Source organism: Sardina pilchardus, chromosome 9 (assembly GCF_963854185.1).
Source record: "Sardina pilchardus chromosome 9, fSarPil1.1, whole genome shotgun sequence".
In the NCBI taxonomy this organism is placed as follows: Eukaryota; Metazoa; Chordata; class Actinopteri; order Clupeiformes; family Clupeidae; genus Sardina; species Sardina pilchardus.
The window spans coordinates 31845004-31857400 of record NC_085002.1 but is presented as its reverse complement, the minus strand read 5'-3'; the positions used below and the strand labels follow the sequence as shown (position 1 = coordinate 31857400).

The 12397-nt window shown below is 42.3% G+C and overlaps 3 protein-coding genes across 4 annotated transcripts; 2 read left to right on the top strand and 1 right to left on the bottom strand.

Annotated features, from left to right (window-relative positions):
* Positions 1-2404, top strand: mkrn2os.1 (MKRN2 opposite strand, tandem duplicate 1). Its single transcript, XM_062544779.1, has 4 exons — positions 1-281; positions 365-411; positions 819-981; positions 1606-2404. Exons 1-4 carry the CDS (start codon positions 43-45, stop codon positions 1835-1837), a joined length of 681 nt encoding a protein of 226 aa, XP_062400763.1. The 5' UTR covers positions 1-42; the 3' UTR covers positions 1838-2404.
* A 191-nt stretch (positions 2405-2595) lies between these two features.
* mkrn2os.2 (MKRN2 opposite strand, tandem duplicate 2) lies at positions 2596-4291 on the top strand. The gene is made up of 4 exons (XM_062544781.1): positions 2596-3058; positions 3278-3327; positions 3459-3627; positions 3841-4291. Exons 1-4 carry the CDS (start codon positions 2856-2858, stop codon positions 4079-4081), a joined length of 663 nt encoding a protein of 220 aa, XP_062400765.1. The 5' UTR covers positions 2596-2855; the 3' UTR covers positions 4082-4291.
* Positions 4292-6000: 1709 nt separating this feature from the next.
* tsen2 (TSEN2 tRNA splicing endonuclease subunit) lies at positions 6001-10675 on the bottom strand. Of its 2 annotated transcripts, none has more exons than XM_062544757.1 (11): positions 10243-10675; positions 10076-10142; positions 9881-9920; positions 9204-9756; positions 8982-9059; positions 8298-8348; positions 8067-8205; positions 7382-7418; positions 7059-7170; positions 6469-6558; positions 6001-6393 (listed from the first exon to the last, which is right to left on the bottom strand). In XM_062544757.1, exons 1-11 carry the CDS (start codon positions 10426-10428, stop codon positions 6334-6336), a joined length of 1413 nt encoding a protein of 470 aa, XP_062400741.1. In that variant the 5' UTR covers positions 10429-10675; the 3' UTR covers positions 6001-6333. The 2 variants fall into 2 exon arrangements, 1 of the variants encoding a protein (XP_062400741.1); XR_009940152.1 differs by having other exon boundaries at positions 6344-6393; positions 6902-7170.
* Between the last annotated feature and the right edge of the window lie 1722 nt (positions 10676-12397).

Genomic DNA, 12397 nt, shown 5'->3' with positions numbered 1-12397 from the left:
TCCTTACCTTACCTAGGCGATGAATTGTCACAACGATTATGAATGGAGAGAACAATTATTAAATACAACCATTGTGAAAAGGCCATATATCGTTTTTCGGTTGCAAATGTAGATATGGGAGATCCAGGAGAAAATGAATTCAAACATTGTCCCATCTGTTCTGAGACTTTAATGTTTGACCTCCTCAACGCACCTGTAAGCATTCCGAGTCCATTTGTGAATGGACACAAAGTTCCTTGTGCTTTTGCGATCGGATCTGTGCACGGACCGTCTTTTCTCGGGTAGAAAACATTTAATTGGAATAGATCGCCTAAATTGGAAAGACTCGCAGAGCTTAACCATGTTTTTTTTTTTTAATTTGCAGGGAGTGGCATGACACGGAGCTTCACGTTGGCATAACAGATTCAACAGGTAGGCCTAGTAGTTTCGCATTCGACAAACTAACAGGCCTAAGCCTACTGACAACTAGACTGTCGTTCATGTAGGATGACCAAATTGTTCCTATCCCTTATGGAAAGTAATTGTGGGAATCTTACAGTATTTTGGGATAAGATAGGCTAGTAGTAGGCCTAATATTATAGGACAGCACTATATTGGGACATATAAGAGGCTACTAGGTAAGGATATGATCAGAGCATCATAGTAGCCTACACCACCAAAAACAATAGAAATCTTACAGTTCTTTTTGTAAAGGATATTTCAGAATGTCTAAGGTTGTAGGTCATTCACACACCGCCTCTGTTATTGAACCCACAACATCTCATAACTGATAAAGTCAATCTGCCCATCATCAGATTATTCAATGTCTGTCTCTGTAGGTGTGGTATATAACTATACCTTATCTGGACTCCGGAGAGATGAACATGGCTGGGAGAAATGTGTATGTTTGCAATTAGTCCCACCTTGGAGAGACCACTTAAAACATACCTGGGACAAGGAGCTTGAACAGTTCTGTTCGCTCTCTACTTGGGCTCCAGAACGGTATGGAGAACATAAGCTGTCCAGATAATAATAATTCATAGGCTAGATAATAACATACTGTTTCAAAGTGCCTGTCAACGTCAAGGTACCCAGGTTGTTTAAGACACAATTAAAGGAGAAATTCAGGCGATTTTTCACATAGATCTCTGGTTCATGAAGTCTCCGAGAGTGTAGCACTGAAGCTGCCTGCCAGCTGTTGACTGCAGCAAAAAAAGCTAGGCAGAAGCCATTGTTTTCATTTTTTCCTCTATTGACAGTACTTGATGATCTCGAGAAACAGAGATCTATGTGAAAAATCACCTGGATTTCTTTTTAAATATTTAAGACCAGTTAAAAGTTTGTTTGCTTGCAAATTGCAATATGGTTACTGAATAGGTTTAGTCTAGATCCTTGATCAGAGGAGCTATTGGTCTATTCCATATGGTGAATGTACAAGCATACATTTTACCTGTGGATGATATCAAGAATTTGTAGAGTGCCTGAACTGTTTTTGTTGTTGTTGTTTTTTTTTTTAAAACCATACTGCATATTTCTGCACTTATGTTTAGTTTTGTGGTCATAGGTCATTCAGTCCTCTCTGAAAGCAGAAAGCTATATCTTACACTTACTGTATATGTCTTACAGGTTTGACGAGGAGAGGGAGTTTGGATCCTGCTGCTATGGGTTTGCCCTCACCTTTATAAATCACATGCGTACCCTGGAAGGGCAGCCCTCTCTGAGTAGAGAGGAATTCACAGGCACTCACATTCTGCCCAGAGTTAAGACAGCCTCAAAATACATCAGAGTTTATCAGGAAATATCACACAATGGGCTTTATATTGCTGACCAAATGGAAATGACTCGACTTGAATTGTGACAACAGATCACTGCTGAAGAATACACGTGCACATGAGAATAGTGATGAAAATTAAACTTGTAAGTGAATCAAAACAAATGATGTAAAATGTATACAAACACAGATACAAAATAGATATGTAAATACTCTGAGCAGTTTTCTCACGGTCCAGCTTTCAGGACTGAGCACAAAGAGCTGTGTGCTGTGTACATTGTACTGCACATGGTGCGCTGTACCTCACTACAGCCATATAAACTACACACATGTGATACCGGTGCACTGTGTCTGCTCTCAAAAGGCTCAGAATTGTGTTTCAGCGTGTCTTCTATCACACAGGGTAGAGGCGCTTTGTTCTGTCCATCTGCTGCTGTGGGGGTTAAAGATGAAGATCGTATTGCATCATGCACAGGCCCTTTCCTGTGCTCTGATTGCCACTCATGCATAGCTTTCAATTGAACTAAGTGAAAAAAGAAACACTAACTGTTTCTTATCGCTTCACTGAGCATGTCTTAATTCATCTTGTAATTAAAAGGGAATGGAATAGTTTCATAATACTATGGAACATGATACTGGTTGATAAATTGCAATTAAACATTATTTAATTTATCCATTCATCCCTCGGAAGTGTATAATTTATTCATCATGTTGATGTGATTTATCTGAATACATAATACCTTCTCTGAGACGATTACATCTACCTTTAAACTCTGGGATGGATCACACTAGAAACTGTTATATTGCAAGATCCCATTCCCTGAACCCATCTACAGTAGAATTGTAACCGAGCAGACAGTTTCCAGTAGAAACACATGGCTACAGCTCACTCTTGGCATTCATACACAAATGGGTACTGCTGCTCAGCAGGTGTTGGGTTATGTGAAACCGGATAGGCTAATGGTTACAAATAAGGTTGTCTGTGAACGTCACACAAACAGAGGTACTACTATATCACCCTGAGCCATCCACAGGCACTGGTGTGTGAAGGTATAGGAGCAAGCATTATCGTTCCTGGAGATTGCTGTGTCCATGTCTGTTCTCCATGGATAAGAGTGTGGTGAGATTCAGCCACTGCAACAAGGATATCTTTTGTTTCTTCGTGCCGGAGGAATGCCCCGAGTGTGGGCTTAGCTTTAGCGGCCGGAGACTGGAGGAGGCGCCCGTTAGCATACCTAACCCTTTCTGCAATGGACACAAATCTCCATGCTCCTTCCTGGTGTCTCCAACAGATGAAAACAAACTCAGGTGGGTTGTTAAGTAGCACAATATAATATTCATGTGGGGAAAATGGCAACAATTTTTGGAATTGTCCAAAGCATTTTTTGCTGATATGGGGTTCTATATTTTACTCTCATCTACTACTTGTATTTACACCACTTACTTTTTAGAATATTATGCTGTGAGGATTAGTTTCAGCTACAATTATGCCATTTAATTTCAATCTGATGCTTATTTCCAAAACAGAGACTTTGATGGAGGATCTGATCTTCATACAGGCATCACCAACACTAAAGGTATAAATTAATCAATGGCTGATACCTTAATTAATTGTATACATCGATATCAATTCACTCACAAGATAAATGCACATAATGGGTTTTCATATTTTCCATGAAAACGTATGCGATCTTTCTCTTCAATGTAGGTGTAGTGTTTAACTATACCAAAACGGGAGTGCGCAGAGATTACCAGGGCTGGGAGAGATGCATCAGCATTCCTCTAGTGCAGCCTGACATGTACAACCTCATAGACCAGTGGGATCAGTACCTGGACAAGTTCTCCACTGCCCAGATGTGGGACCCAGTCTGGCAAAGGTACATTTGCTGTTTTAGTATTTATGGTTTTATATCTTTTGCTTATCAATTTTACATCTGGTCATTTTAAAGCAGACAACTACAATCTCTGTCTTGTTTCACTAATGCTCATGATCAGATTGCTAGAAAGCTTTTCTTAAAACACACACACACACACACACACACACACACACACACACAAAGGCTGAGTATTTCTTGGTGTCTCTTTTACAGCTTTAATGAGGAGTCCCACAACTGCTACAACTACACACTCATGTTCATAAACTGTGTGTTAGCAACTCAGGGCAAACGTGCCCTCAGCAAAGACGAGTTCACAAAGAGCTTTGTGCTTCCTCGGATAAAGCGGGCCTCTAAATACACCACCCTCTGCAGAGAGATCTCCCAGAACCACTTCTATATTGTGGACAGTCCTCAGAAGGAGACCAGAGAGACAGATGCTGATGGCAAGACTTGATATTGGGAGGACTGTTATTGGGCCCATGCTGCTTTCATAATGCCATGTATGAACTTGACCTCATCAGGACCGTAATGGTACATCCAGACTGACCAAGTGTGGTGTACTGTACATGCTTATCTGTGCCTATCCATAAACAATAACTGGTTCATTATATCTGATTTCAATGACAGTCTTACTGTAATGTAACAGACCTATAGAGGTGTACAATCCGTGTCTTTCTAAGTGTTCCTGGAGTCAGAAAAAAGGTATTGCACAAAGGTCTAAACTAATTTAAAGAAACACTAAAGTGTTTTTTGTACATTAAAATAATGTTTCCAAAATCATTTCAGTGGTTCATCAACTTGTAACATGGTGAACAGCACTGTATTTGCTTCGCGGCCCTCTATTGGCTATAACCGCAGTAACAGATCAGTAGTTTGGTAGAATGAGAAACGACAAATTTGACTTGCTTTGATGTCACAATACATCATACTTTTCATAAGACCATGCATCATACTTTTGTGGACATCGTTATTTGCTGGATAAACAAATAGAATGCGTGCCACAGAGGACAAGTGCTTTAGTGTTGCTTTAAGGAACGACTTCAGAGAATCCACATCGACATAATTACTGTGTTACTTATCAGCAGATATGATACAATGGAATGTAACACAGCCCGGTGTTATATAATATACATAATTAAAACTGGGCGAGAGCCACAGTTAATCAAACTGAAATGATTTGAAGTGGTATAGATACTACACCTCTGTAATGGTCTGTGAGCATGCCACCGCTTGCAAGCTGAGCATTGTTTTCTTTCACTCAATAAATCCTGGCCATGCACGCACACACTGTCTAACAGTAACAATAGGACAACGTGAGCGTGACCGACCCAAATGACCTAAACTACATATCCGCCTCCAGAGCTGCCTGCCTGATTAGCCATGTACATGTGGGGATCCCATTACCCACTTAGCGCTTTCACAATTAAAGCAGCAGTGGAGTTTTGGCCTAAAACTACAGACTACCCAAAAGGCCATGCAAAAACTTTACCAACAGCCCAGTGTGCACTGATGACTGCTAACATGCTGACTGGTATTACCTGTTTCAAGTTTTTCTTGTATTATCATGGAGTGCTCCATCCAGGAACATTGAACTAATTCCTCTGCAGTGGGCTGGAGGGAATGGCTGGACCTTCTCTTCTTTACATGGTCATATAAATGAAGATAAAAAACTATAATAATATATTTTATAATAAAAAGTTATTCAATTATTGCATTATGTCACAGGCTGTGCTGTGACAGGTGTCAATTTAAGCTGCAACAAAGACTTGTAGATGGTCTTCTGAGCATCTTACCTCATGCTGCAAAAAGCTGGTGTTAGGCCCTTTTGCACTGTGGGGACTTTTTGCAGTTCCTAGCCCCCCTTGTTTATGCACATTTGAACGGCATTGGACCGGGGATTAAAGAGTTCCTCTCAGTGCAGTTCCTATAACTATTTGAGCTCTATTTTGCGGTAGGGTATTTTCCCTGTGTATAGGAACCATGCCTGATAAGCACGCCGAGGCAGCAGAAGCACCTTTTTTTTTTACCAATTCAGCTGTTCAACTCTGTTTAAATTGGTTTTATGTAAAAAGAGCATGGAAGGCTGCAGAGATGTAATGCAACAAATGGCTTCTGGACAGATGAGAAGAAATTGTATTTACAAAAACGTTCTTTATTGCTTCCTGATATCATGAGCTTCTAGTTTGTCAATAACTTGAGGTGTAAGTAACTCCCTGTCTCATTACTCATGGTCATGTAGTCATTGGGAGCTGTGTAGTTCTAGGGGTGGCCACTCCAGCTAGTGGTTAGTAGAACTGTGTTCACACATCTTTTGTGTGAATGTGCCTAGAATAATGTCCTGCAACATTCACAAATGTGCTCTATGGTGAAATATAGATGACATTTGTAGATTTATTCAGGAGAAAATGATTGTACATCTCAAGTGACTGTTTAGCAGAGTATTCCAACAACAATTGGTCTCCAAAACAATTAATGAAAAGTCTGACTTCTAGATTCTTTAAACAGCTGCAACAAATGTTCATTGGCAAAAGAATGATTAAAGCAAATAAAGTCCACTCAACTGACAGAAAGTTGCAACATTTCTTCTAACGTCCATGTGGACTTTGGCTGAGGCTCAACTCTTGTGAGGGGCTGCTCTACATCTGTTGATGTGCGCTGACCGCCTTTGTAACAGTGACAGTAGTAACTCAGTCAACATCTTTATGTCTATATTTCATCTTGGTCGGTGCGCTCTCGTGAGGATATCCATCTGCTCAAAATAATCTCCTGAAACAACAGCATGGTATTAGCACAGTAAATAAAACACACTACTGAAACAGTGAAAGGGGGATCAGGTCTCACCTGCACTTTAATCTCCTTGATGCATTCTGGAGAGCAAAGCATCTCTTCAGGCATGTTCAATGGAATAATAACATAGCAAAACATCAGCTCCTGTAAAGCAGAGCACACTTAAATACATGCACCCATCCTACAGTACACTGTATCATCAAACACAGATGTTCATTATGCTACAGTACGTTCAAGTAATGTTATTACCCATTTACATGTGAAACTATTTCTATTTTGCCACGCTGCAGTCAGCACGTTGTGTGAAACACTGATGTCTACCTGCGTCCCTCAGTGCATGCCCCTAAAGTAATAAATTAAGTGATTTTGCCGATTTGATAAAGGCTGTGCGCCAAAACGTCGGCCATTACTAAATTTCTGAGGAGATCAGAATGTGTGGCCTCTCTGTTTTTAAAGTGATCCTGTAGACTGCCATGTTGTGTCCTACCTTAGAGACATTACCAGTGATCCTGCTAAGGGCTGCCATGCGGTGTCCTACCTTAGAGACATTACCAGTGATCCTGCTAAGGGCTGCCATGCGGTGTCCTACCTTAGAGACATTACCAGTGATCCTGCTAAGGGCTGCCATGCTGTGTGTGTCTTACCTTAGAGACATTACCAGTGATCCTGCTAAGGGCTGCCAGGGAACGCCAGCTGAAAGGTCTCAGTGTTGCCCCTTTAAAGGACTCATCTGCCCTCTCCACCACCACAGAGTAGCTGCACAGCAAAAGGGAACATTGGCAGAGACACGGTGGTGTGAAGACAGACAGTGGGGTCTGCTTACAATCACATACTCAATGGGGTGACGTCAAAACAATGGGATGACCTAAATCATGAAAATACCTCCATACTTTGTTATATACAGATGCATTTGTCTGAAGTCCCACTAATGTTTTAAGTTTCTAAATGATGAATGGAAGAAACCAACCTGGCGTGATAAAAGGGTGGTCCTTTCCGGTAGAGCACTGCGGGAGACAAAACATTTACAGCTCTGGAGGATGACCAACCAAACAGACTGTAACTCTATTCGGTGTCGGGCAGACAGTGTCCCGTGTCAGAAGTGACCGTGACTGGCTATTCCGTACACAATGAGCGCTCCTGTGGTCAGATGCCAGGAGTCGGCTGCCCGTCACGGTCATCATCTTCACAGCACTCAGGCCGGTGAGGAGTGTGAGGAGGGCTGTGCTGTAGTAGCGCTAAATTATTTAGCTGCCGCCGCTGAGTGTTACTTAAACCCTGGTGGAAAAATCTCGCTCAGGGACTCTGGCTTGGCAAAGTTTGGCACCAGGAAAGAGAGAGACAGCACATGATCGTCTAGTCAATAGAGTCCAAGACTTTCCACTGAACGTGAGCAGGCTCCAGGATATGGGGCAAGCTCAGGTCATAAATGTTTCAGCTAGGGTTGTAGCAAGTGAATACATGGCAGAAGTTAGAAGAGTTAGAAGTTAGCAAGCCTTACGTGCTCAGGACGGTCACCTTGAAATACAAAAGATTTGTGTATGGGGTTGGCCTAGGAATAAATCCACATAACTGTTCTCATTTGAAAGCAGCATGACCGATACTTATTTGGAGAGCATGGCAGACACAAATACACATTAAAAGTTGATGCTCACTGAAGTCAGAGCCGTATTTCACTCCTGTCTTGGGTATCCATCCTTTGGAGCGGAAATAATGGTAAGCTGCGTAGGTGGTCTCAAAGTTGGGCTGCATCGAACGAAACATTTCCCACGCCTGGATGATTGACAGTGGCTCCTGCAAAATACAGCGGTGGCAGTTAAAAAGTGCTAATATAGTTATACACAGTAAATATGTCTTTTCTTCTTGAGAGGGGGATGGAAGGTTACCTCATGGTCATAAATCGACAGGCAGCCCAAAGCATAGACCAGGAAGAACGCCTGAAACATGCATTGAACAAATGGACAAACACTTAAGAGAGTAGCCAAGATCTGCAAGAACAATAGTTCACTTGGTGCATCACAACCCCACTCTCAACACTTTTCTGCAGGGTGTAGGAGTGCAGGGTTTTACACTCCAAATGTATTACATTTAAAACAGCACTCACTATTCCACACAACTGAGCCCTTATTGGTGGACTTCACCATAGCATGTCATAACAGCATTAACGAGAGGAAAAATGACACAGTCAGTCAAAACTCCAATCACTGATCTCCAAAGTGGTGATCCCTCGACAGCTGCTGCTCTTGGAAATCACCACTCGTGAATCCCACTCGTGGCCTGGAATAGAGATGTCAGCACGTTCGCACTGAGGGGAGGCCCATTGTAACACTGCCATGTGGAGAGCAGGCACAGGACAGGAGGCCCCAAAGCTCGCCACTTCCACAGCCTTGTCAACTGTTTATGTTGGCCTGCGCCACTGTTCCCTCCCCGCTACAAAACCAGCTGTGGCAATACAAGATTAATTGGCTTTCTATTGTCTTTTCCCCCCCACACAAATGATTGCGGATACACAGTAAGAACAGTCAGCCAGAGTGCTACAGATGATAAACACTCGCCAGCGTTTGGCTCACCTCCTCCAAACTCAGCTGTAGGTGTTCAGTAATCCTGAAGGGGTTAATTCGGCACACTAATTTCCCTGTGCCATTGGCCTGGAGGAAACAAACCATTGTTTTACACACAATAGGCATATCTCTTTCTAGTTCACTGTTCACTTAACATAACATCCCATTACTAGCTCTCTTTGAGTGCTCTGATACTGTGGAGAGTAGCGCGTGTGCACTATTTATACGTACATTTACATTTTTCAGGCTTGATGTGGACTCCTCATTGTCGTCTTGCTCCTCGACGAGAACATACTCAACACCCGGAATGCCAGCCTTGTTCAGGGGCACAGCCTCCAACTGGCTGTCCCGTAGCCGACAGCCACAGTGGATGATCCAGTCGTCGTGCCTCAGGCACCTGACTTGGGACAAGGTCTTCTGATCCAGCTGCTTGGGCTCCTCTGGGTACAGACTGGCTAAGGGGTCATGCTCAGGGTTCCCTTGGCGTCGAGGCCTCTTGGCCTCAGGAGACTTTTCACCTGCATCACCGAGACGTTCATTCCCAGAGGATGCCTTTGATGAAGAATCAAGGAAATGTGCAATTGTGTCCGAACATGACTCTGTGTTCTCCTGTCCGTGAGGGCTGAGAGGGGTCTGTGCATGTCCATTTTCTTCCTCCTTACTACTCTCTGTTACAAGGAATTCCACAGGCTGGGATAATCTTTCAAGGGTCTGATTGACAACCTCCTCTTCCAAACCTTGAGCCTGCAAAGCCTCCTGTGCCAATTGCACCTGTGTGTGATACCTACAACATCAAAAAATAAATCTGGTTTATGAAAGAATGACGGCACTAGTTAATCTACAAAATGTATTTATGAGATATGTAGGCGTAGGAAGTGTACATGGCAATCAAAGTTGGGCAAAAGCACCTGGAGTGTGAGATGATGGGGAGATAGAGGTCACCATGATCTACAAGGGCAAGCAAGACAACGTTTAAAATCATACAAGCGCATGTCTGTAGTATAGGCCTACATTGATGTTGATTCAACGGCTGATTAACTTTATGTGGATCCTATGTGAAATGGTTATTGATTGTACACAACAACAATGGGCCATGAACTCACTTTTCCACCGCTCAGACAGGCTATGTTCTGGTCTGCTTCTAGACAAAATGCCCTTGCCGAAGTACCCCTGTGTCAAGAGAATGCAATCTATTTACAACTGATGGGATTTGGCACGTAGAAAACACAGGACAGCCCAGGAGAACACACGTTATATTCTGCCGACCTACCTTACTGTACAGGGATTGTATATAGTCTGGATGCCTCACAATTACATGATTATTGATAAGTTCAGCTTTGAATACAAGATGATGCCGGTGTGCCGCATCCTGATCAAATGTTAATACAGGCAGAGGAGCCTCATAAGCTTCATAAACTCTTGCACGTCGTTTGGGAGCTTGAAAAACAGCTTCCATCAAAGCGCTACGAAGCTCTACAATAACCTCTTTGGGATTATTGAGCAATTATATTTGTTAAAGATTTGAAGTCAATGGCACATCTCCATGCCGCTTAATAGATCATCATGCACGGCAATCATTCGCCCAGGAACTGACTGACAGCAAACGAAAATGTGCCTACGGGTGAGGCTAGTAAGCTAATGAGAAACACCTAGAAGGATTGCAACCAAACCGAACAAGTAAAACAAAAGTATAAATACAAATGTACACTTGCCTAGACTCAAATTACAGTAGCCTATCAGTAAAACGGCATGCGAGTGTGTATTCCCGAAGCTGGAAACAGACTTGTGCAAGTCAACACATTTAAAGCGTGTCACAGCGGGTGTTACAGCTATTCTTTTCCGTGGAGTGCAAAGAGCGACATATTAGTTCCTGTTCAGATGTTTGGCAAATAGCCTAGCGGAACATTGACCATACTTATATGCTATTGAATTGATTGCTCGTTCAGTGCATGAAAATAGCATTGTCCATCTCATTAAGTGGCCAATAAATCAAACAATACACGTTATTATTTACAAGGAAAATTTGAGAGCAGGTTAAAGCTACTATATGGGATGCCAAGGGTACAGGCTTAGGCCCACAAACAAATTGTCTAATTTGTGCTAGTGCAATTAATTAATACTTTTCAAGTGGAACACAGGATGTATGAAATCCAACAGTGACAAGATAGGCCAGGCTATAGAGATGACACTGTTGACCATCATGACCAGTAGAGGGACATATCAACATTTGCAATAGAAGCACCTTTATAAAGCCCAAAGTCATATAATTGAAATGGCAACATTTTATGACCATAAGCCAACATAGGCGAACCAAAAAAACAAATATGCAGCGCAAACAAGAAAGGTTTCATTTACAAAAGTCAGGCTACATGTTTCTATACAAGTGTTTTATGGGCCTCCATCTCTGCCAGCCTAGTATGCACCTACCCAGTAGGGGGCAGGTCTGGTGCATGAGTCTGTCTGTCCATCTGTGTGTGTGTCTGCTCGTAAAGCTTGAGTAGGCCTATTTGTCTGATTTTCATCACATTTTTGAAATATACAAGATAGAGGGTCTTGGTCCTCCTACACGATGGATCCAGATACAGGATCCCCCTCCCCCATGTTCTTTATGTGAAAATCACAGTTTGCAGTTGCCAAAATGTTCTTGTTTACTATTTTATTTCTGACCAGGGTTGCGATGACCTACCCATTAAGTTCTGTCATTCTTGTTTATCTGTGTTTTGCGGAAACAAGTTATTGACTATACTTTTAGAACCAACACGTTTTTACCGATTTTCATCATTTATGTGCTGCTGGAGTCATAGCAAGAGGGCACAAGACTGGCAATGGGCACAAACGCACTAGGGTTTTTTTTCAGTGCATGTGGGTGAGTTTTGTGTGTGTGTGTGTGTGTGTGTGTGTGTGTGTGTGTGTGTGTGTGTGTGTGTGTGTATTGTCGATTTAACTCCAATATAAGCTATTGTGTCTTGAACATTTTGGGGACTCTACATGACTATAAATGAGCACAACAAACGTGTTAAGGAAAATCATTAATCAGATCTAAAAGTGTAAATGTGGTAAAATACTCTTTGCTTTCTCAAACACAGAGTGCAACTGTCTCACCAGTTTGTAGAAAATCTGATGGAGGGGAAAGACTGACTTGGATAGTCAGACAGACTTGCACAACACACACACAGTCAAGCTGATGGTTTACTCAAGAGTTTCTCAGAAACATTCTATGTCTTTCCTCTTGCGAGAAACTCCATGTGCCAACTTACTTCGTGGACGAGAATACAGCTGGTTGACCCAAAGCTTTGATTTTTCAGTTAAGTGCGCACATGTACCATTGTATAATATTTCATTTTCTGAATTCATGTGGTTGAATTGTAGCTAACCCCCCGCCCCCCTCATGGTATTACACTTTTCATGTCTCTATATTCCATTCA